Genomic DNA, 22,320 nt, shown 5'->3' with positions numbered 1-22,320 from the left:
ACTCCAGAACCTTTCAGAACTTTATGAAACAGTGTAAGTTTACAATACAAGATTAAGCAGCAGAGCAGCTTTCTGCATTTTGTGCACAGTGCTGCTGCGATTGGCTCCTCACAGCCCTAAACTAAGCAAGTTTGAGAGAATGTTATACAGTAATCCCTCGCTATATCGCGCATCGACTTTCGCGGCTTCACTCTATCGCGGATTTTATATGTAAGCATATTTAAATATATATCGCGGATTTTTTGCTGGTTTGCGGATTTCTGCGGACAATGGGTCTTTTAATTTCTGGTACATGCTTCCTCAGTTGGTTTGCCCAGTTGATTTCATACAAGGGACGCTATTGGCAGATGGCTGAGAAGCTACCCAACCAGAGCGCGTATTACCTATTAAATAAAACTCCTCAAATATATTGTGAGCACGGGGGCTGTTCGCACCCCTAGAAGATACGGCCGCTCCTCAAAAAACACTGAAAAATTACCTTCACATTGCTCTCTTCCTTGCTGGGCTTAAATGTGGCTGTTTTGTCAAGCGATATGCTTCCCGCATGGTGCTTCGCATACTTAAAAGCTCGAACGGCACGTATTGATTTTTAATTGTTTGTTTTTCTGTCTCTCTCTCCCTCACTCTCTCTTACATTCTGTGCTCCTGACGGAGGGGGTGTGAGCGGGGGGGGGTTGTTCGCACCACTAGACGATAAGGACGCTCCTCTAAAAAAAATGCTGAAAGGCTACCTTTACATTGCTCCCTTCCTAGCAGCTGCGTTGTCCGGCGGTGCTTCGCATACTTAAAAGCCCAAACAGCCCTATTGATTTGTTTGCTTTTCTTTCTCTCTCTGACATTATCTGCTCCTGACACGCACTCCTTTGAAGAGGAAGATCTGTTTGCATTCTTTTAATTGTGAGATGGAACTGTCATCTCTGTCTTGTCATGGAGCACAGTTTAAACTTTTGAAAAAGAGACAAATGTTTGTTTGCAGTGTTTGAATAAAGTTCCTGTCTCTCTACAACCTCCTGTGTTTCTGTGCAAATCTGTCACCCAAGCATGACAATATAAAAATAACCATATAAACATATGGTTTCTACTTCGTGGATTTTCACCTTTCGCTGGGGGGGGGGGGGGGGTCTGGAATGCAACCCCCGCGATAGAGGAGGGATTACTGTATTACAAATAGCTAACAAAGTAAGCATTATTGATCTGTGTTTACATTTTGGACTCACCTGACATATAGAGAGATAGGTACCATTGTGTTGAGAATGATTATATAGCCCCAAAAAGTTAGGAAGCCTTGGTAAGAGGGAGTGTAATCATTCCCATAATTCAGATACCAAGCATTTGTACCAATTTGCTCTTGCCAGAAAGCATTACCAATGGCCAGACCAGCAGATATAAGAATAAGAAGACCAAAAATCTGTCAAAAAAAGAAATGTACTAAATATAAAACTACAAAGAAATTTCAAAGTAGCTCTGTAGAAAAAATAATTACAATGATGAAAAATGCATTTTTAATACAGTACTTAGTAATTCCATGATGGCTGAACTAAAAAATTTTGCCAAATTGAAACTTTGACAACTAAATATGTTTTTTAAAGGCTTAGTTAAAATATGCTGAGAGATCCTATAAAATGGACTACAATTTTCTAAAGTAAACACAGAACTAGTTTAGATTCAAAAATGAAAAAACAAAATTTTAATACAAGTATTGTGCTCACAACATTCTGTGTAACACGGACTCTTGGAGATAGCATTATTGACGTAAGTGAAGTTTGTCCACATTACAAAGGAAATTTAAGAAACTTTCAGACCAAAAATCTTTTATATTTAATATAGGCAATAAAAACTTTGCCAAAAGTCTATTCCAAGGTGGGATTATATTTTGGAAAAGAAAACAAACGCCTTCACTTCATCAGTAAACATTTTAACATACTGTATGAACTAACGGAGCAAAAAGCATCTCATACAAAAAAATCTTCAGTTAACATCAAGGCCTAAATGCTAAGATGATACAGAACTAAAATGAAAGACCTTGCATTTACTTTGCTGCATTATACAGTTTTTAATTCCTTAATACTGGAAATCATTTTAAAAGCAACTAAGCAAGACTACTAATTGCTACTTTGTTAGCACTTTGTCCATTAAAAAAAAAAAACATTATTAATTGCTTTGTCACCCAATTGTTTTAAAAATATAATATATTGTAGAACTACAGTAAATATTAACATAATTATGTGATCGATGCTAAATGATGTTTCTAATACACTGCCTGGCCAAAAAAAAAAGTCGCCACCAAAAAAAAAGGTCACTCTAATATTTTGTTGGACTGCCTTTAGCTTTGATTACGGCACGCATTCGCTGTGGCATTGTTTCGATAAGCTTCTGCAATGTCACAAGATTTAGTTCCATCCAGTGTTGCATTAATTTTTCACCAAGATCTTGTATTGATGATGGTAGAGTCTGACCGCTGCGCAAAGCCTTCTCCAGCACATCCCAAAGATTCTCAATGGAGTTAAGGTCTAGTCTCTGTGGTGGCCAATCCATGTGTGAAAATGATGTCTCATGCTCCCTGAACCACTCTCTCACAATTTGAGCCCGATGAATCCTGGCATTGTCATCTTGGAATATGCCCGTGCCATCAGGGAAGAAAAAATCCATTGATGGAATAACCTGGTCATTCAGTATATTCAGGTAGTCAGCTGACCTCATTCTTGGAGCACATACCGTTGCTGAACCTAGACCTGACCAACTGCAGCAACCCCAGATCATAGCACTGCCCCCACAGGCTTGTACAGTAGGCACTAGGCATGATGGGTGCATCACTTCATCTGCCTCTCTTCTTACCCTGATGCGCCCATCACTCTGGAACAGGGTAAATCTGGACTCATCAGACCACATGACCTTCTTCCATTGCTCCAGAGTCTAATCTCTATGCTCCCTAGCAAATTGAAGCCTTTTTTTCCGGTTTGCCTCACTGATTAGTGGTTTCCTTACGGCTACACAGCTGTTCAGTCCCAATCCCTTGAGTTCCCTTCGCATTGTGCGTGTGGAAATGCTCTTACTTTCACTATTAACCCTTTAACCGCCAACTCCCTAAATATTCCCCACGCCAGGCGAAATCTGAACAATTTTCGTTTTTTACTTTTTTACATTTTTTTTTACATTTTTTACATTTATTCAAGCAGTATTGACCACTAAATGTTGTGCAAGTTCTAGAAATGGGCAAACACATAATAAAACACAAAATGTACCTTTTCTCAGGCTTCTGGATTTATTGTCTACTACAAAACGGAACAGTCAAAAGTAATTCAAAAGTCAAAAGTAGTTCAGTCAATCATAGTTTCATTCCCAGTATTTGAGTTTGCTGTGCCACAGGCCAAAGCAGGGAACTGCACAAAGTCCTGGATTGCTGGGACACTTTGAGCAGAAGGTCTTGACGTCTCTACGCTGACCCTTCTTTGAACAGACACAACAGTGTTTTTCTGAAAGTCCAAAGTCCTTACATTCATCTGGCAACACTGCTGAAATACTACTCATAGGATCCTCTTTGCCAGTGTATACACGAAATCTATAAATGTAACCTGAATTCTCAGCTAAGCAAAACATCTTGATACCAAACCGTGCCCTTTTCAATGGTAGATACTGTCGAAACTGTAAGCAGCCCTTCCACAACAATAAACTTTCATCAACTGCAACTGACGGTCCTGGCATGTAGGGCAACTGAAATGCTTCAAATAAATGATCAATCAAAGGACGTAGCTTGAACAAGCGGTCGCGGTTTGGATCTTTCTTATCTGGCTCATTTCTGTTGTCATTCAAATGAAAGAATTTCAGCAGCAAAGAGAATCGGTTACGTGTCATGACAGCTGCAAAAATAGGTGTTGCATACATAGACCAGTACATCTCAATATCTGGTTTTCTGATTATTCCCATCAACATCAAAATCCCAATGAATTTTTTCATTTCGTTTTCATCAGTGTCAAACCAAGCACGAACACGGGAATGTGGAGGTAAATTGGGATTTTTCTCAATAAACTGTGCTGCATACAGATTTGTCTGATGAACAAAATGTCTGATCAAATCAGGTGACACAAACAGCTCATAAAACTGCTCAGCAGTGTAATTGTTTACATCAACAATAAAGCCACACGTTGCCTCAAACGGATGCAGAAAAGGTAGTTCACCTCGGGCAGCAGTCCAGTTGAGATACTGGGGATACACCCACTCATCGCCGTCATCCGATGCGTCTTCATTCACAGTATCATGCAGCGCACGTTGCTGCTCATCATTGTCGCTAAAATCTTCTTCAGAACTGCTACAATCATGATCAGAACTGTCCAAAATCGCCTGCAAAGCCTCACTTGAAGTCAGTTTACGTTTCGCCATATTCACAGCTGTCACTTCCGAATCACGTCACATGACCGGCCAAAACAACCACAGACTTGTCGAAATACAACGTAGTAATAATACCCACGCCAAACCGTCAGTTATACTACTTGCCAGGCATTCATATAACCACAGGCAAATGTGCCAGATAATTCCGGCAGTATGGCGTTAGCAATAAAACAACAGTGCCGGATATATCCGGCAGGGGGCGGTTAAGGGGTTAAACAAGACCTGAGTTCTACTGTTGCTTTTCTTCGATTTGATTTCACCAAACGTTTAAGTGATCACCGATCACGATCATTCAGGATTTTTTTCCTGCCACATTCCTTCCTCGAAGACAATGGCTCCCCACTATCCTTCCAGTTTTTAATAATGCGTTGGACAGTTCTTAACCCAATTTTAGTAGTTTCTGCAATCTCCTTAGATGTTTTCTCTGCTTGATGCATGCCAATGATTTGACCCTTCTCAAACAGACTAACATCTTTTCCATGACCACGAGATGTGTCTTTCGACATGGTTGTTTAAGAAATGAGAAGCAACTCCTTGCACCAGTTGGGGTTAAATAACTTGTTGCCAGCTGAAAGATAATCGCCCATGCAGTACTTATCCAATAGGAGGCTCGTACCTATTTGCTTAGTTAAATCCAGGTGGCAACTTTTTTTTTGTCCAGGCAGTGTATAAGCAGACAGAAAACAATTTGTATGCATAAAAAGCAAATTTACTAAACAGTTGAAAATAATCCTTTGTTTTTACAAGAACAAGGATCTTAATGCCACAGGTCATATTTTTCTTGGTAAATTAAGTGTCCAAAAATTATTTGTGAACAGTCATCTTAAAATACTGAAAAATATACTTACAGTGTAAACCATGTAATTCATCAGGTAGTCAATGTTGGTTCTTTTGAACCTAGTTTTACCACCATTCCTCATAATTTTTGTATCTGCACCTGCAAAAGTGAAACATTTTACAAAACACAAGAAAAGCATTAACAAAAGATTTTGAGATGCTGTATTTATAACATCAATTGGATATAAAAGGGGCTTTTCTATCCCTGCTACCTAACTTTACATATTATTTTACATCGCTTCACTCAGCTTTGTGGTGATAAGAAAAAGACTAGAACTCTGCTAAACCCTAGGTAAGATTAGTAAAGATGGGTGGTGTTTAAACTTATGGATACTAAAGGAATCCGAAACACTTATAGATGTAAAATTTATTAGGAGGATTTGTTTTCAAGTTCACAGAAAAAGCACGTACATTTTGTGTGTGTGCGCGCGCATGTGTGTTTGTGTGTGTATAGCCTCCGGGTTATGTGGTGACAAATTCCATAGGGTGCGTAACTATCCTACATTACTGACAGCTTCTGCATATTCATTGAGATAAAACTAGCTTGCTTTCTTCCTAAGTCACTAGATCACACACACAACACATATACACATTTTCAAAAAGGAATACACTTTTTATCTTTAACCCTAATAATGGAAGAGATTATATTGACTTCTCATAACCCTGAAACATACAAACTCATCATGGCAACTTGATGATTCTTTATTTAATCCCACTTAAGTTTCAAAGCAAAGTAATAAAAATTTCAATAGCATTTGGGGAGCGGCTTTTGAAAACACAAACATGTCAGATATATGTACGCTGAATATAACCAGATGCAATAATTTTATAATAATACAGTATAGTAATTTTTAGAATAAAATTTTGACAAACCTGCATAAATGACAAGCCCATGACAAATATCTGTATTGCGAATTTTGCAGCCACGAAGCAAAATATTATTCATGTCCACTGGAAAACTCTGATTCCTCCACATCATTGTGCCTGTGAACTTGTCTAATCTATTATTTGGCTCTTCGCATTCAAGCAGAGCTTTAAAATATAAATAAAATTTACATTTATAACAGAAAATGCACAAGTGCCTATTCAAGATCAAATCTTATTTACTGAAAACAATTAAAACGTTTGTATATAAGCAAGTATTTACATATAGCAGATAACAAATGACCACAGTTGCCCCCCAGCTCTTCACACTACACTGAATTGACATACTGTAATTCATAACATGCTAATGCAGAAACTAAAGGATTATACACCTCACATTAGGAAGAATTGTTATTTGACAAAATGAAATATAAAACCAAACAGGACAAAAAAAAAAAAAAGCACGAAAATTTGTGCTAAAAAATCTAAAGAAGAGGGAACCAAACATTGCCTTGCACCACCACAGTAGCTACATGATTTCATTCCCAATGCATACTTAATTGTGTGACAAACCTTCATCTTAGCTGTACTTTTGCTTAACTGGAGGACCAGCAGACTGCAATGTACACAGCTAAATCACCAGTCTTAAAAATTAACATTAAATGTTTCCATATACTTACAGGTTAAATTAAAACTATAAATAGTTTACTCAACACTGGAAACTCTATAGTCAAAGTGGCTAAGCAGCTAACATAGTACCAAGTTATATCTGCTTACATTCATCACAAAATAAAATTTTAAGCAAAACCAGAAAAAAAAAAAAGAAGATTGTGACAATTATCCAATTAGGCCCAGAAATATCATGGCTCAATTTAAAAAGAAAAGAAATGCACACAAAGGTTATAATGACACAAAGGTTTGTAATGATAGCCTGCAGTTCTTCTAGAATGGGACTCATAATCCTTGATCAAATGTAATTAGCGGGATTATTTTCCAAGCAAAACACATGGCAACATAGAGCTCATAAGTTCATTCACAACCCTCCTTAACCCAATTTAAGGTTGCAGTAGGCAGAAAGAGCATATCCTGGAGCAATGAGGCAAAAGGCAGGAATCAATTGTCACAAGGTCCACTACAACACACACTCAAACATACCCAGAACTAATTGCCACTCACTCTGGCACACACATCTTTGACATGGTAAGAAAATAAGATTCATGGAGAAAAACAAACTGACATAGAGGTGGAGGGTGTGTAAAATTACACCCCCTCTCCTAAAGCAACTAAAGAAAATTCATTTCCCACAGAGTCCCACTAATACCAAATGCTTTGACTGATTAAATGAAGCACCAAATATCAAGTATGCCTTACCAAATGAACTAAACTAAATTTAATAATGTACAGAAATGCTCCTCTAAATTAGCACATTTCATAATTAAAAGACCTGATGATAGCTTGGGAATATTAGTTTCTATTGTCAATCAAATTAACTCTTTTCTAAAAAGCACACAAAGCAATGGTTTCACACATAAATCAACACAAACCACTTCTTATGACAAATGCCACTCTGTTTTATGTTCCATGAGCCCCTAAAGTATGTAAATTCACATACTTATTACATACCTGTGTGTCTCATCACTCATAAACTTGTAATGGCTGGTAATCCATAGTGTCCACTAGCACACCGCATCATGTGGTGAAGTCCCACTGCTAGTTTGCCCCTCACAGATCAATGTCAGTGTGGTCCTCCTAGGCAAACATCGCCAGGGGTGTGTCAGCTGCCCGATCATCTGGGGACTAATTTACTGATGCAGGTACCGGACTTTCATTTTTTGACCTCCAGATTACTTGCATCAGAATTGGAGTTTGATAACTCAGTCTGTTTCAGCAATAATGCACAAATAACTAAATAATGCACACAGAGAATTTTCTTTGCACAGTCACTTTCCTCTCTTGCCCGATGTCGGTGCCATTGTAGACGTTGTTAACTCTACGCAACTCCTGCACATACAGAGAATTAACATCAACGAGTCTAAAGTCCTACAAGCAGAGAGGGTCTACCTATCATGTAACAGCGAGTTTTATCAAAATTTAAAGCTTTCATCGTCCTCTGCCTCTGGATGTCAACTTTAGTCGACATGCGCCCTAAAAGAGTTAATGGTGAAAAAGGCTACTAAGTGGTGCTTGCATTGTTGCACCATTTTAGTAGCTTTTTTGAAAGCAGAAAAGAATATCATTGGTAAACGTGGTCAAGAGTATTTTTAAACAACTCACCATCAAATTTGGCCAGCTGACTCTCCTGTTGAAGATGTTCATCTGTGACTTTCAGTGCCATCTTAAATTTTAAGTTTGTTTCCCTATACAAAGAAAAGAAAAAAAAAAATCTACCTACTTTTTTTTAATAAGAGAATGCTAAATATTTACACATATTGCTTATTGGTTGGAATATTACTTAAAACTACTTAAATATTTATGTTCATTTTCAGACTCTAAATAAAAATAAATTATACAGCTTACAGTTAAAAAAATGAAAATTAATACACAGACTTACCCATCCAATTCTGCTGTTTCAACATAACAAAGGCTATTTGGTTCCGTACTTGACAGTAAAAGCAAATCAGCCTGATTAAAATAAAAAGTGACAAAGATAAACAAACCTTAACACTTTACCTTAACTCTAAAGCATGTATATGATTATGCTGTCACACAGAAATGTTCTTAATTCAGATTTAGTCCAACACAGGGACACTGTGCAAACTCCATAATGACAACAAGAAAGCATCGAATTTAAACCCAGGATGCAACATCATGCCACCCATACTATAATACTGAAAACTATCCATCCATTTTCCAACCCGCTGAATCCGAACACAGGGTCACGGGGGTCTGCTGGAGCCAATCCCAGCCAACACAGGGCACAAGGCAGGGAACCAATCCAGGGCAGGGTGCCAACCCACCGCAGGACACACACAAACACACCCACACACCAAGCACACACTAGGGCCAATTTAGAATCGCCAATCCACCTAACCTGCATGTCTTTGGACTGTGGGAGGAAACCGGAGCGCCCGGAGGAAACCCACGCAGACACGGGGAGAACATGCAAACTCCACGCAGGGAGGACCCGGGAAGTGAACCCGGGTCCCCAGGTCTCCCAACTGCGAGGCAGCAGCGCTACCCACTACGCCACCGTGCCGCCCTACTGAAAACTAACATTCCCAATATTATTTTCTGTACAATCAGAATTAAGGGACACAGAAGACCCTATGGTGACAGCAAAAGGTTATCGGATATAATTTCATCTTGGGCAAAGGCTACCAAGTGACCAAGTACCACAAAGACAAACTAAGGGCAAGGGCAACAGTACAAAACAATCTCCAGAGGGATACAGCACACATTCACAGAAAGAACACCAGTACTGGATGGAGACTACATAATAGCACACATTTGTCCAAAAAACAAGTGCCATGAGTATGAAAAAAAAACTTTACGAGAGAGAGAGAGAGAGAGATACTGAAAGATAAATGCATAAAATGTAATTTTTCACTACATTATAAAAAAGGCACCGGTTTCCTTCATGGGAAATTACAACAGACTATTCAAAGAACAGACTATTCCAGAAAATGTAACTTACAGGAATAAAATCATTTTTTTTCAGTCGGACTACATCTCCAACTTTAATGTTCATCCATTTAGATTCTGTGAACCTATAAAACATTGAAGGAATTTAGGAAAAAAATACTACCAACTAAGGATAATCTTCAAATATTTCTATGAGCCTAAAAAACCTTTAAAGAAATGTGTTTGTTTTGTTGGTTTAGGCATTTGTTAGATACAAAAAAAGAAATGACAAGCAAATCATTATACAATAAAACTAAATAGTCATCACATAAAGGCTACAATTTTAGTAACTTTACTCTCGAAGAAACAAGAACATTTTTAATGTGTAGCATAAAAATTGCTTTCATAAATAGATCAAGAAAAATAGCCACCAAAAGGGGAAAAATACAAAATTAGAAAAGTATGCACAAGTTTATCTCAAGAAAAAAAAATTCAAAATATAAAATACTTTTCATTTTGGATAACGTCACATTTTCTGTTGTTGATTTCATTGTCCATCTTGTGACGAGCCTAAAATAAAAAAAAAAAAGAAAAAAAAAAAATTACGGAAACTTCTAAGAATTTTCCAACTTGCCTAATAAGAAATAAATTGTGTAAGATTAACTTAAGTCACATTTAAAAAAAAAAAAAAAAAAAAAAACTTCAGGTAGTCGTCGACTTACAACCTATTCGATTTATCTCAGAGGCAAACGGCTGTTTTCACCACGCCAGTTCAGTATGCTGTGACTCATTTATCTCAATCTCAGTTTATTACCTGCAGTAGTTTAGACTATGTTCAGTTACATTTGTCTGGTTTGAACCACTACAATGGGGTAATAAAACTACACTGGTCTCCTTATCTGTTAATATTTATTATTAACAAGCTGAAATGTTAAAACAGCACAGTTAACAATGAACACTGGGAGAGGCTCGCATTGATGATGTAACATAACACAAAGAAAGGAATCATGAAGCTGTTAAAGGTTCAGCACCTATTCGAGCATCAGTAATAAAATAAAATAAAAAAATACTTTACACAAAAAAGGATAGAAAATCTATATAATGTGCCAAGAATGATAAGAGGGATATAAAGCAAACAATACGGCTTATGGGACTTATACAATACATACGGTAAGTTTTGAATGTACATACCAGTATGTCTTGCGTCCAAGTCCATCAGAACAATATTTAAATCAATAAATCGGAAAGACAGTTAAATTAATCTGTAATTGTATCTAGAATGAGCTCTAGAAAAGGATAATCTGTAGTCTGCAGTCAGGAATAATCATATTATTCAACATCATCATTTTAAAAAAAACTACATATTAATGCTGTCAATGCCGAATTCTTTCAAAATTAACACACCTAGAAATAAATTATTCCAACAAAAGAAATAACATTTTGACAAGACTATTATTCTTACAATGTCATCAACAAGATCTTTGACAGCAGTGATACCCAAAACCAGGATAAGAGGTACCAATGTTGTATACCAAGGTAATGTTGAAATTTGAGGAATAACCTGAAACAAAGAGAAAGACAGAGGTAATATCTAAAATATGTAAAGCACTTCATATCTGTAGTATATTACATACTTTACTAATGCACAAATATTCTACACTTCAATAAATGTTTCAATTTTCAAATGACAGTGATTTTCAGAGGAACTGTTTTCTGAACTAAACCTTAAGAGTTAATGGTGTTCTGCATTAGCAGTTACTTTACTTCTTTCTGACTGTTACAAGCAAACATATGATCAAAAGGAATGCTAGAAACACAGTTACAGATCAAATTGCCTGCATGGTAAATGCTCCTACGTCTTCCTTACCAATGACTGAAGGGAAATTAAAGCAAGAGCTGATGATGTATTTTTTTTATTTACAAATGTACAAGACCTCAATGATAATACTGAGGCCAGAGATCAACACAAGAAATATGTACAGACTTTCAGGGGTCAATTTTTTTTTTATTGTATAAAAGCCATTCACATACCTGCAGAATTAACAAGGCGAGAAAATAGGCATTTGCTGCTCTCTTAAACTGTTCGAGAAGATTCAATGGCAAGAAAGTCAAAGCATTGTATTTGTATGTTTTAATCGCATTCCCCTAAATAAAGAGAAAAACCAACAACTGTAAAACACACTGCTTCTTGCTCACATTCAACAAACATCAGCAAAACCTCTATAACATTAAATCACAATATATTAGTTTAATAAGCACATCTATGTTTATCACATCACAGATTTAAAATCTGGCAGACATGTACTACACCACACAAGTCAGTTTCTCCAAATAATGTGGCTCAGGGCTGAAATGTGTGACATGAAATACTAAAATGTGATCTTGCCTTTCAAAGCAGAAAATCTCTGTTTGATTCCTGTCCATTACATTAAACTTTTTCATCATCTAGCATTTGTATTCCTATTTTTGTCAAGGACCCAAGCCAACCCAGTGCCATATTGCACAATTTGGGGTTGCAAATGTAATCTGCCACCATTACAATATCATATCAATCTCCCACTTTAAAACTTATAGCAGACTTTTCAAATAATTCTCAGAAAAAGATTAGAAAAACAAACAAATATAGATGACTTGGAGGATGTGTGTGTCAGTATATACAGTATGTTTGTTCCAGCACCACTCAAAAAAAAGCTGTACATATGTTCACGAAACCTGGAGGGATAACTAAGAGATAGTTGACCTTGGAGTACAGGGTATATGGCACCTCAATACAATGGAGGAGAGTACTTGGTGAATCTGATATCATGTTTATGCTGTCAACTTTAAGTCTCTCTTCTACAATGTCAGAGGCTAACTTTAAAGTTGAGTGGTTAAAAGGTGAGTAACTGTCCAACCAAAGCAGGTCACCGTCAGGGTCAGAGCAAGTGGCCAAGATCTTAAGGGGCTTTGACAAAGGAGAATATGTAATTATATCAAGGATTGTTTTCTTCCTGTCAGATTCCCTACTTCAATTTCAAATAACTGCAGTTCAGTGTGTTTTGCAGCCAGACCAAGACATCTATGGTGAAACTTCTTAACTCTGAGATAACTAACTATAGGTAGCTTGCTCAAATGAATGCAAATTAAATGTACAGCGATATCTTACAATATAACCTAGGTAACATTGAGAAACATAGGTAAAGATTCTGAAAAGTTAAACACTCCTCTTTTAACATATTAAAATTAGAACTTATGTTACATGAAATGATAATCTAATTGAGAAACAAAAGTTACAGAAAGTGCAGAATGGAAGAACAGAATTTGTCTGCAAGATTAAGTCAAGCAATTGGTGACCAGTTAATTCACAACATTTATCCTGATGAGGATGGTAGAGGCTTTAAGCGGAGGTGGACAGACTCTGTCAATTTATCCTCAGCAACTTCCTCCAATTAATCTGGTGAATCACTAGATATTCTCAGGCCACTTGACAGATATACCCCCCCAGGCATGACCTTCATTCCATTGACTTTCTCCTGGTTAGCCATGCCTGGTTTACCTCCTCAGAGCTGCAATCACAGGGCATGCTAACTACATGTCACAGCAATTTCACACATTTTATGTGCAGCTCTCATTTGTGCCTAGATGTGTCACTGTTACATAATATTACCAGAAAGCCAGACAGTATGAAACATAGGTGTTACTAAAATGTGACATAATTTAAATCTACAGTAATACATGAACAAAATGTGCTGCATATATTTTAGGGTTAAGAGTGTGAAAAAAGTGGCCAAGTGCCACCAAAACTGAGTAAATGGCCAAGGTTTAAATAGCCAAATATCCTTAAACTTTTGTAATGCAGCTCCGCTGGACAGCCAATTGGATTGCAGTTTTTGTCACTAGGTTTATTTAGATTTGAGTCAGATAATCGTCCCCCAAAACTAATCTTAATCATTGTATAACCAGGTGTTATCACTGGCATATAATACTGTATAAAGCGACAACCTCCTCAATGGAGTGGAGCTCTGGAGGTCAGCAGCCTGAGTCTATTGAAACTTTTCTTCTGGGTACCTTAACAAATATCAGTGCTAACACTTACATAAAAATATTATTCCAATTTTAATAATTTACAGTGGTGTGAAAAACTATTTGCCCCCTTCCTGATTTCTTATTCTTTTGCATGTTTGTCACACAAAATGTTTCTGATCATCAAACACATTTAACCATTAGTCAAATATAACACAAGTAAACACAAAATGCAGTTTGTAAATGGTGGTTTTTATTATTTAGGGAGAAAAAAAAATCCAAACCTACATGGCCCTGTGTGAAAAAGTAATTGCCCCCTGAACCTAATAACTGGTTGGGCCACCCTTAGCAGCAATAACTGCAATCAAGCGTTTGCGATAACTTGCAATGAGTCTATTACAGCACTCTGGAGGAATTTTGGCCCACTCATCTTTGCAAAATTGTTGTAATTCAGCTTTATTTGAGGGCTTTCTAGCATGAACCGCTTTTTTAAGGTCATGCCATAGCATCTCAATTGGATTCAGGTCAGGACTTTGACTAGGCCACTCCAAAGTCTTCATTTTGTTTTTCTTCAGCCATTCAGAGGTGGATTTGCTGGTGTGTTTTAGGTCATTGTCCTGTTGCAGCACCCAAGATCGCTTCAGCTTGAGTTGACGAACAGATGGCCGGACATTCTCCTTCAGGATTTTTTGGTAGACAGTAGAATTCATGGTTCCATCTATCACAGCAAGCCTTCCAGGTCCTGAAGCAGCAAAACAACCCCAGACCATCACACTACCACCACCATATTTTACTGTTGGTATGATGTTCTTTTTCTGAAATGCTGTGTTCCTTTTACGCCAGATGTAACGGGACATTTGCCTTCCAAAAAGTTCAACTTTTGACTCATCAGTCCACAAGGTATTTTCCCAAAAGTCTTGGCAATCATTGAGATGTTTCTTAGCAAAATTGAGACGAGCCCTAATGTTCTTTTTGCTTAACAGTGGTTTGCGTCTTGGAAATCTGCCATGCAGGCCGTTTTTGCCCAGTCTCTTTCTTATGGTGGAGTCGTGAACACTGACCTTAATTGAGGCAAGTGAGGCCTGCAGTTCTTTAGACGTTGTCCTGGGGTCTTTTGTGACCTCTCGGATGAGTTGTCTCTGCGCTCTTGGGGTAATTTTGGTCGGCCGGCCACTCCTGGGAAGGTTCACCACTGTTCCATGTTTTTGCCATTTGTGGATAATGGCTCTCACTGTGGTTCGCTGGAGTCCCAAAGCTTTAGAAATGGCTTTATAACCTTTATCAGACTGATAGATCTCAATTACTTCTGTTCTCATTTGTTCCTGAATTTCTTTGGATCTTGGCATGATGTCTAGCTTTTGAGGTGCTTTTGGTCTACTTCTCTGTGTCAGGCAGCTCCTATTTAAGTGATTTCTTGATTGAAACAGGTGTGGCAGTAATCAGGCCTGGGGGTGGCTACGGAAATTGAACTCCGGTGTGATACACCACAGTTAGGTTATTTTTTAACAAGGGGGCAATTACTTTTTCACACAGGGCCATGTAGGTTTGGATTTTTTTTCTCCCTAAATAATAAATACCATCATTTAAAAACTGCATTTTGTGTTTACTTGTGTTATATTTGACTAATGGTTAAATGTGTTTGATGATCAGAAACATTTTGTGTGACAAACATGCAAAAGAATAAGAAATCAGGAAGGGGGCAAATAGTTTTTCACACCACTGTATATAATCATCTGATCTTCAAATTTGTATTTAAGGAGAGGATAATAAAATAAAATTGAAAAATAAACTTTTGAAAACCCAGTCTTACCGCATATTTGCTCTTCTTAAAACAGAAGTGGTGTTTTTTCTTAAATTCTGGCAGTTCAAGAAAATGTCTGTCATTAGCCTTTACTTTCCAAGTTCCATCTGAAACAAAAAAAAGAGATTCATCATTGTACAAATATGTTTATGTAATTCACCAAAAAAAATTATACAGATTAAGCCAAGTTAAAATCCTTTGAGTTTTACAAGTATTATGTTTTACATTTTTACTGGAGCAGTATTTTTCACATTTCTAGCTAGTGATATTTACAATAAATTAATTCTTCACCTTTCAAATAATGTCAATGCCCATTACTTAAACATCAGTTGTAAATATTTCTTTTAGCAACTAACATTAGTCAAATCAAACTCCACACAGATAGTGATTGAGCTTAAGATTAAATCCAGTGTCATGAATCCTTAAGCTGCTTCCCATCATGAACAGGGACTACATACAAAAAAGAGAAGGAAAGAAAAAGAATGAATAAATAAATATTTAGTTCTCAACCCTGGAAGAAATCATAACAACATGGGCACAGTGTAAAATGAACATGTTAAACCCATAATATGCAGAACCAAAATAAAACAAGTTGTTTAATTAGGCAAACAATGGAAGGAAGAACAAAATGCAAAGTTTTGCTACTTAACTGCTGCTTAAAAGAACAAAGACCATTGCTTGGATCCTACTATACAATGAATACAACTGAGGTTGGAAACAAATTTATTGAGCAGCATAATTCGAACATTTTGGGACTGATTTTTGGGCTGAACCTCCCATTAAACACATTGCTTTCCAGTTGAATGAATATTCTTTCACACATACTGGGAGCTGAATAAGTAGCAGCAAACCCTGGTGGAAGACAAATTGCTCAGAGTTTCTGGAAAATGCAACTTTTTTAGGTTGGGTTTCTCTGGTCTTCTTATGGAGTAAAGGCTGGGAGGCTGTCAAAAAACAGGGCCTGTCAAATGCCATTTGAGGCATTGTGTCATTTTGGGCTATACAAGAAATACAGTACATTATTGTTGTAATGTACCTGGACTACTTTCACCAGCAGTTGGCAGCAGGAAAATGGAAATGTAGGAAATGCAGAACTGTAAAGACTACTCCAGAAGCAACTCTTTGTACAACACACATTAAGATTACTTCTTAAACATGCTGTAAACATTTCTGTTTCATGTGTTGTGAATAGCATATATAGGCATTTAGAGAATTACTACAAAGAAGGCAGCTGTTTCATCCATCTATCCAAAAATGAATCTATAGTAATTAAACACATTCAGAACCATGGCAACATTTTGAATAAGTGAGGGATGAACCATCCACAAACTGTGAGCCTACCTTGTACGTACTCACACATATACACATACGCTCACTCTCGGTGCATCTTGCACAGTACATGTAATTTAGATCTGGGGGCAAAAAGCGTGATTAGAATTAAAAGAAAGATGACATTTATTCAGTCTTTTTGCTTGAATTCTCAGAGAAGGATACTTGGAGTGGTTGGGTTTTCTACAAAAAGCAACTATGTCTTTTACACACACTTCACCATTCACACACCAACTGCATACATTTAACAAAGTATAGTATTGGCCTCTTTAATAATGTGGTTCAACGCAGGCAATATTTTGTTTCATTTATTTCTTTCATTATATTGGTTTTGATATGAGTGATCATACATGAATTGTTAAAATGTGATCTAGTTTTGTTCTCTCCATCCAACCACATCCTTAACTGTGCTTACTCCATAAAAGCTCTGCAAGACAATTAGGCCTACCTGATATTTGGAAGACAAAATTTTGTTAGACAACTTCTTGTATTTGTGTGATGAAATTATAGCCCATCACTATATGCTTCATTAAATAGTTCATTGCCATCATAATGAAAAGTACTATAAATAATGAGGCTGACACACAAGGAAAAAAAAAAAAAAAAAACACCTGAAATCTTTAAGGTATGGTAGGCTACCTAGCAGGACACTAGCACATTAATAAAACCTGGAAGCAGTAAGAGTGCTTTTAAAATCACAACCCACTGGTATTTCACAAATGTATAAACATCCATTTATGGCTAATGCTGTATGGAGTATGTTGCAGATCTACATAAATAAAAGTTTCTTACTGGAGCCTTCATGAGGATGGGTCCTTTTAGGAACCAAAAATGGTTCCCGTGGCATTGCTCTGAATAACCACTCTGGCACCTTTATTTCTAAGAGTGTTACATTATCGCAAAACCAAAATTTCAAACTTCTATAGGATACTAAGTACTAAAATTCAATACCATTTCAATACCCAATATAGTATATAACAATAAAAATCTGTTTAGGTAAATTGCAATTCTGTATGCATTAAAATCTTTACAATGATGAAAAAAATGAGGAAAATGTAAACAAAACATGACTTATCAATTGGGGTAAAAAAATCATCAATCCACAATCATTGCTGTACTGAGCAGTACTTTCCTAAATACAGCTCAAAGAAAAATGCAATACACTGCCGCATTCACACAGACACCACTCATGAAGTGGCTATCACAGCCAGTCAAACCCAATCAACTTTCACTTTAGCGACCATCCCACAATTCAAATCCTATTCTAATACACCAACTATATGAGCACACAGAGGAATAACGCCACCGTTAATGCAATTGACCTCTGAAAAGTTTATAGTTCCTTACATTACATAGTAATGTATTTTAAAACTACACTCAATAAAAGTAAAAGAACAAACAATGGCAGCACACTTTGTATAACTGCAAAATATTGAGAGAGTAATAGAGTCCTAATTTTCACACACTGTTGCTCCCAGTGCAGGAAGAAAAATGGACTGCAGGTAAATTGACAGATCCCTGTCTTAATGCATTAAATGTTTAACTGACTACAAAAAAAAAAACATTTTAACCTGTAGAACAGAAAGCAAATGTCATATCTCTACTTAGAATGCAACAGTTTACAGGCTTAAATTGACTGATGCTTCCACAATTTAGAAATAAAATACTATAAGAGATTAAAACTCAAACCATGTCCATTGATACCTTGCAGGGCTCAACTGTTAAAAGCCAGAATGAACAGGAAGTAAATTCACAATATAGGCTATAAAATAGATAACATGAAAAATAAAGTATTGGAACAATTGCAAAAATGTTACAATTAATACTTAATGATATTTTAATACATATGACAATTCTACAGCCAAACATTTTAAAAAATACAGTATAAACTCACCTTCAAAAAGTAAATATAAAAATGATCAGCTAGTCTATAGCTAGCATATTTGATGTGTACAACAGTTTACAGAAAATTGTATGCTAATTAATAGATGGTGGCTAATGTACTTTTACAGTATATGAACCTTAATATTCTGGTAATATGCCAGAAAACTAATTTAAAATAAAAACTTCTTGATGTAAACATTGAAATCAGTACAGAATGCTCAGATAAAGGATGATCAAAAAAACTAAACTTATTAAACTGTGAGCAGCAGTTTTAATCTATCCATTATCAAACTCAGTACATAGGTGAGGGGGCAGGAACTAATACTGCATGAAGTTCTACATTTGCATACCTTCAAAGATACCATTCAGATCAAGGGCTGCAATTGACAGCTTTACAATGCCACATTAATCTAGGTCATATTTTCTCATAAAATCAAATTTAGTTTTTATTGTTAATTGGAAAGGAGGGCTATGTACACAGGACAGTTGACAACCAAATGAATGAATGAATGCTCATCCAGAAGTACAATGAAAAGAATGTAGCAATGAGGTAAGGAGCATGTGTGTTTTACATCTCAAACAGAGAAGCAGCTCATCTGTCCGATGTCTCATATTTTACATACCATATCAGAATGGATAAAAGAATTAGATTGTTGTTGAACTCGCTGCAGTTGTTGAAGTGCCACTCCAACAGGTAAAACACTACTGGTCGTCAGGGGTGAGCACAACTTTGCTGGAAGATCAGCGTTCAGTCGGTAAATGTTTTATAATTAGCAAATTGGCTCAATGGTTATTCAAAACCTTTTAGGTAAATGCATTAAACAGACATTTTAGTTTAAAAATTCAGCCCCGTCAAAAACTCCCAAATTACGCCCTTATCAAAATAAAATTTTACAGATTATAAAATGGAGTTTGCCAAATCACATATTTGTGCCTTCTTTATGTGTCTTCTTTTCGTCTTAGTTTAAAGTGCATGATTATGACAAAACTAATAATTGACAATTATTGCCTTTGATATACAGTAATTGCAACAACATTTATATAGCACATTTTCATACAAATGGTGTAGCTCAAATTGCTTTACAAGTAGAGGTGGGCAGTATGACCAAAATTCTATATCACAGTATTTTTCTAAATTCTGCCGGTTTCACGGTATTAGACGGTATTTTTTTCCCCATGCATGAGTGGATGTTAACCACATTTTCCACTGCAATTACTGCAGTAGACTGGCTAAGAATAACCTTTTAGACTGTTATGAGAATTGTACATCGTACAAAAAGACATTTTTATGTGCACACAAGTATTAATCCAGGTTTGCATGGCCCCATAAAGTGATAGTTTTCAAGGGGGTGGCACTAAAGAGAAGGAATCACATTGCATGACAGATGCAGTCAAAATATAGAACCTTTAATTGAACAAATTTTGCAAAAGCTTAAACTATGATTTTGACAACATATTTTCAACCATCCAAAGAGGAATTTAGACTTAGTAAAATATCCAGAGGTGTTTGTCAAAAGTTGGATTACACTGAACACGTCTTAGAAAAGGAATAAATAGTAAATATTTTTTGTAAACCAACTACATTTTGTTAATGTTAACAATCTCTGTCCACTGACACGTTAAAGTGACTTTTACACAATTTTACCATCATTAAACTGCATAATATTTAAACTAATAAATAATAACAATAAAATAAATAATAGTATTACGGATAGTTGCACCATTACTTCAAGGCTTCAAGCCCAGGTGCATTACACAGTATTCACCAAGTTAAAATAAAATAAAACAAGTGCAACTTGGTGATGACATCTTACCAACTGTACCATCATTTAGGCAAACTGCATTAATATGGACTTTGCTTCAAGCTAAGCTATATACATAAATAATAAAAACTGCAACTTGCATTTATAATGCTGTTTGTGGTATAGCCCTATGGAAGCGCATTAGGGCCACTGTGAAGAAAAAAAAATATGGATACGGAAGAAAAAAACAAACTATATGTCGAGAATAAATTCGACATGTTGACTATGTCAAGATTAAAGTCGACATTTCCACTTTATTCTCATATAGTTTATTTTATAATTAAAGTAGAATGTTGTAAACTAAACTTCATCCTAAAATCAATGTTTAATTTACTAGATTTTCTCACACCCCGTCACAAGTTAATGCAGCACATCAAATACTTTGTGTTAAGTGTTCCCCGACCCAGTCGTTAATCACTACGCTTCTTAAACTGACTTCTTCCGCACTAAGAGCAGGCGCCTGCAGCAATCGCCGCACAGAATCCATTCACTTCATGATATTCCAGCTCTCTACCAAAACCCCAGTTCCTATCTTTCCTTTTTCTTTCTCCACATTACCAATCATCACACGATAAACGTCTTTGTGAAATTAAAACTAGTTATTAACTTAGCCGACGAAGTGTTCAGAACTTTAAAAATATCTTCGTTATACATCGCAGGATGAATACAAGCAAAACATATACTAGCAAGCACAAAAACAAGTACAACTTGGCTTGCAGTATTATCCAGTAGTATAGAAACAGTATTTACACATCTGACCTTTTAAAACTAAAGTATCTCCAGGCGACGGATGTGACTCCTTTTTTTCGGCAAAAGTTCTTCTGTTCATCATGTTCTACTTTACTTTTAGTTCAGTTTCGGAATGCTCTCTGTCCATTTTCACCGCGCGGCATACCTATGCTACCGCCCACTATTTGGTGGTGTAGCAGTGAAAAAGGTCCCCACTTGAACAGTTTCCCGCTGCGCCACGTTCCGAACGTCATTTAGGCAATTTAAACCGTTGTTGCGGTATAAGAAAAATCCATATCATAAAAAAAATAAAAAACGGTTTTCGGTATGAACTGGTATACCGCCCAGCACTATTTACAAGATTAACTCTTTTAGGGCTAATTTTTTTTTTGTTTCTTTTCTCCCAGGGCTGAATATTTTTCCAAAAACTAACATTTTTTAAAAAAGAACACAAAGCAATTGTTTAACATATCAAATCAACAAAAAAATATTTACTTTTGACAAATGTTACTGTCTTGCATGTTGTATGAGCCTGCATACTCTGATTTCACATACATATCACATACATTTTACACAGCAAAGTCTGATCTCGCTCAAAGCAGCCAATTTCAGTCATTGCCACATTGCACTCCTTACAATATGTGTTGCTTTGGTGCCTATTTTTCAATTGTCTGTTGCTGCACTTTCTCACATATATTGTTAGTGTGTACTGTAGAGAGACAAGTCACCGATATGCCATCGTGCCATGCCACTGCCACCAAGTTTTCTGCCTGCATGAAAACCGTATTGTCACCTCTTTTCATCTTCTGAAACTTTATGAACTTTATGTATGGCATTATAGCCTGGCTCACCCCATGGGATTTGCTTCTGTTTATTACAGAAGTGAATAAAACTTTGCAGCAGCACGTACCTACGCCACCAGGGGACAAAACACGTTTGGACCAATGCTCCCTGAAGTTATATCACCAGTTCTGTCTCATCTCTATTTGTAATGCCACAGCGGGCTTCATCTCGTCTTTCGTTGTGGGTTTCCACTTTGAAAAACGAGAATGCGATGCAAACGCAGCCCGCGATTCAAAAAAAATCTCTGCCTACCTGTTTGTCTCGTCTGACAGTAGCTGAAAA

At 36.6% G+C, this 22,320-nt stretch overlaps 1 protein-coding gene across 1 annotated transcript in view; it reads right to left on the bottom strand.

Annotated features, from left to right (window-relative positions):
- atp8b1 (ATPase phospholipid transporting 8B1) overlaps positions 1–22,320 on the bottom strand; it is a 124,134-nt gene that overhangs the window by 35,639 nt on the left and 66,175 nt on the right. Inside the window, exons 3-12 of the mRNA XM_028802517.2 lie at positions 15,461–15,558; positions 11,680–11,793; positions 11,111–11,209; positions 10,157–10,218; positions 9,722–9,794; positions 8,639–8,709; positions 8,362–8,444; positions 6,097–6,255; positions 5,235–5,323; positions 1,218–1,408 (exon numbers count right to left, since the gene is read on the bottom strand). Coding sequence (XP_028658350.1) covers positions 1,218–1,408; positions 5,235–5,323; positions 6,097–6,255; positions 8,362–8,444; positions 8,639–8,709; positions 9,722–9,794; positions 10,157–10,218; positions 11,111–11,209; positions 11,680–11,793; positions 15,461–15,558 — 1,039 coding nt within the window. The remainder of the gene's footprint in view (positions 1–1,217; positions 1,409–5,234; positions 5,324–6,096; positions 6,256–8,361; positions 8,445–8,638; positions 8,710–9,721; positions 9,795–10,156; positions 10,219–11,110; positions 11,210–11,679; positions 11,794–15,460; positions 15,559–22,320) is intronic.

The sequence above is a fragment of the Erpetoichthys calabaricus genome, chromosome 5 (assembly GCF_900747795.2).
Source record: "Erpetoichthys calabaricus chromosome 5, fErpCal1.3, whole genome shotgun sequence".
NCBI classification, from domain to species: domain Eukaryota; kingdom Metazoa; phylum Chordata; class Cladistia; order Polypteriformes; family Polypteridae; genus Erpetoichthys; species Erpetoichthys calabaricus.
This window is presented reverse-complemented; position numbering and strand designations above follow the sequence as displayed.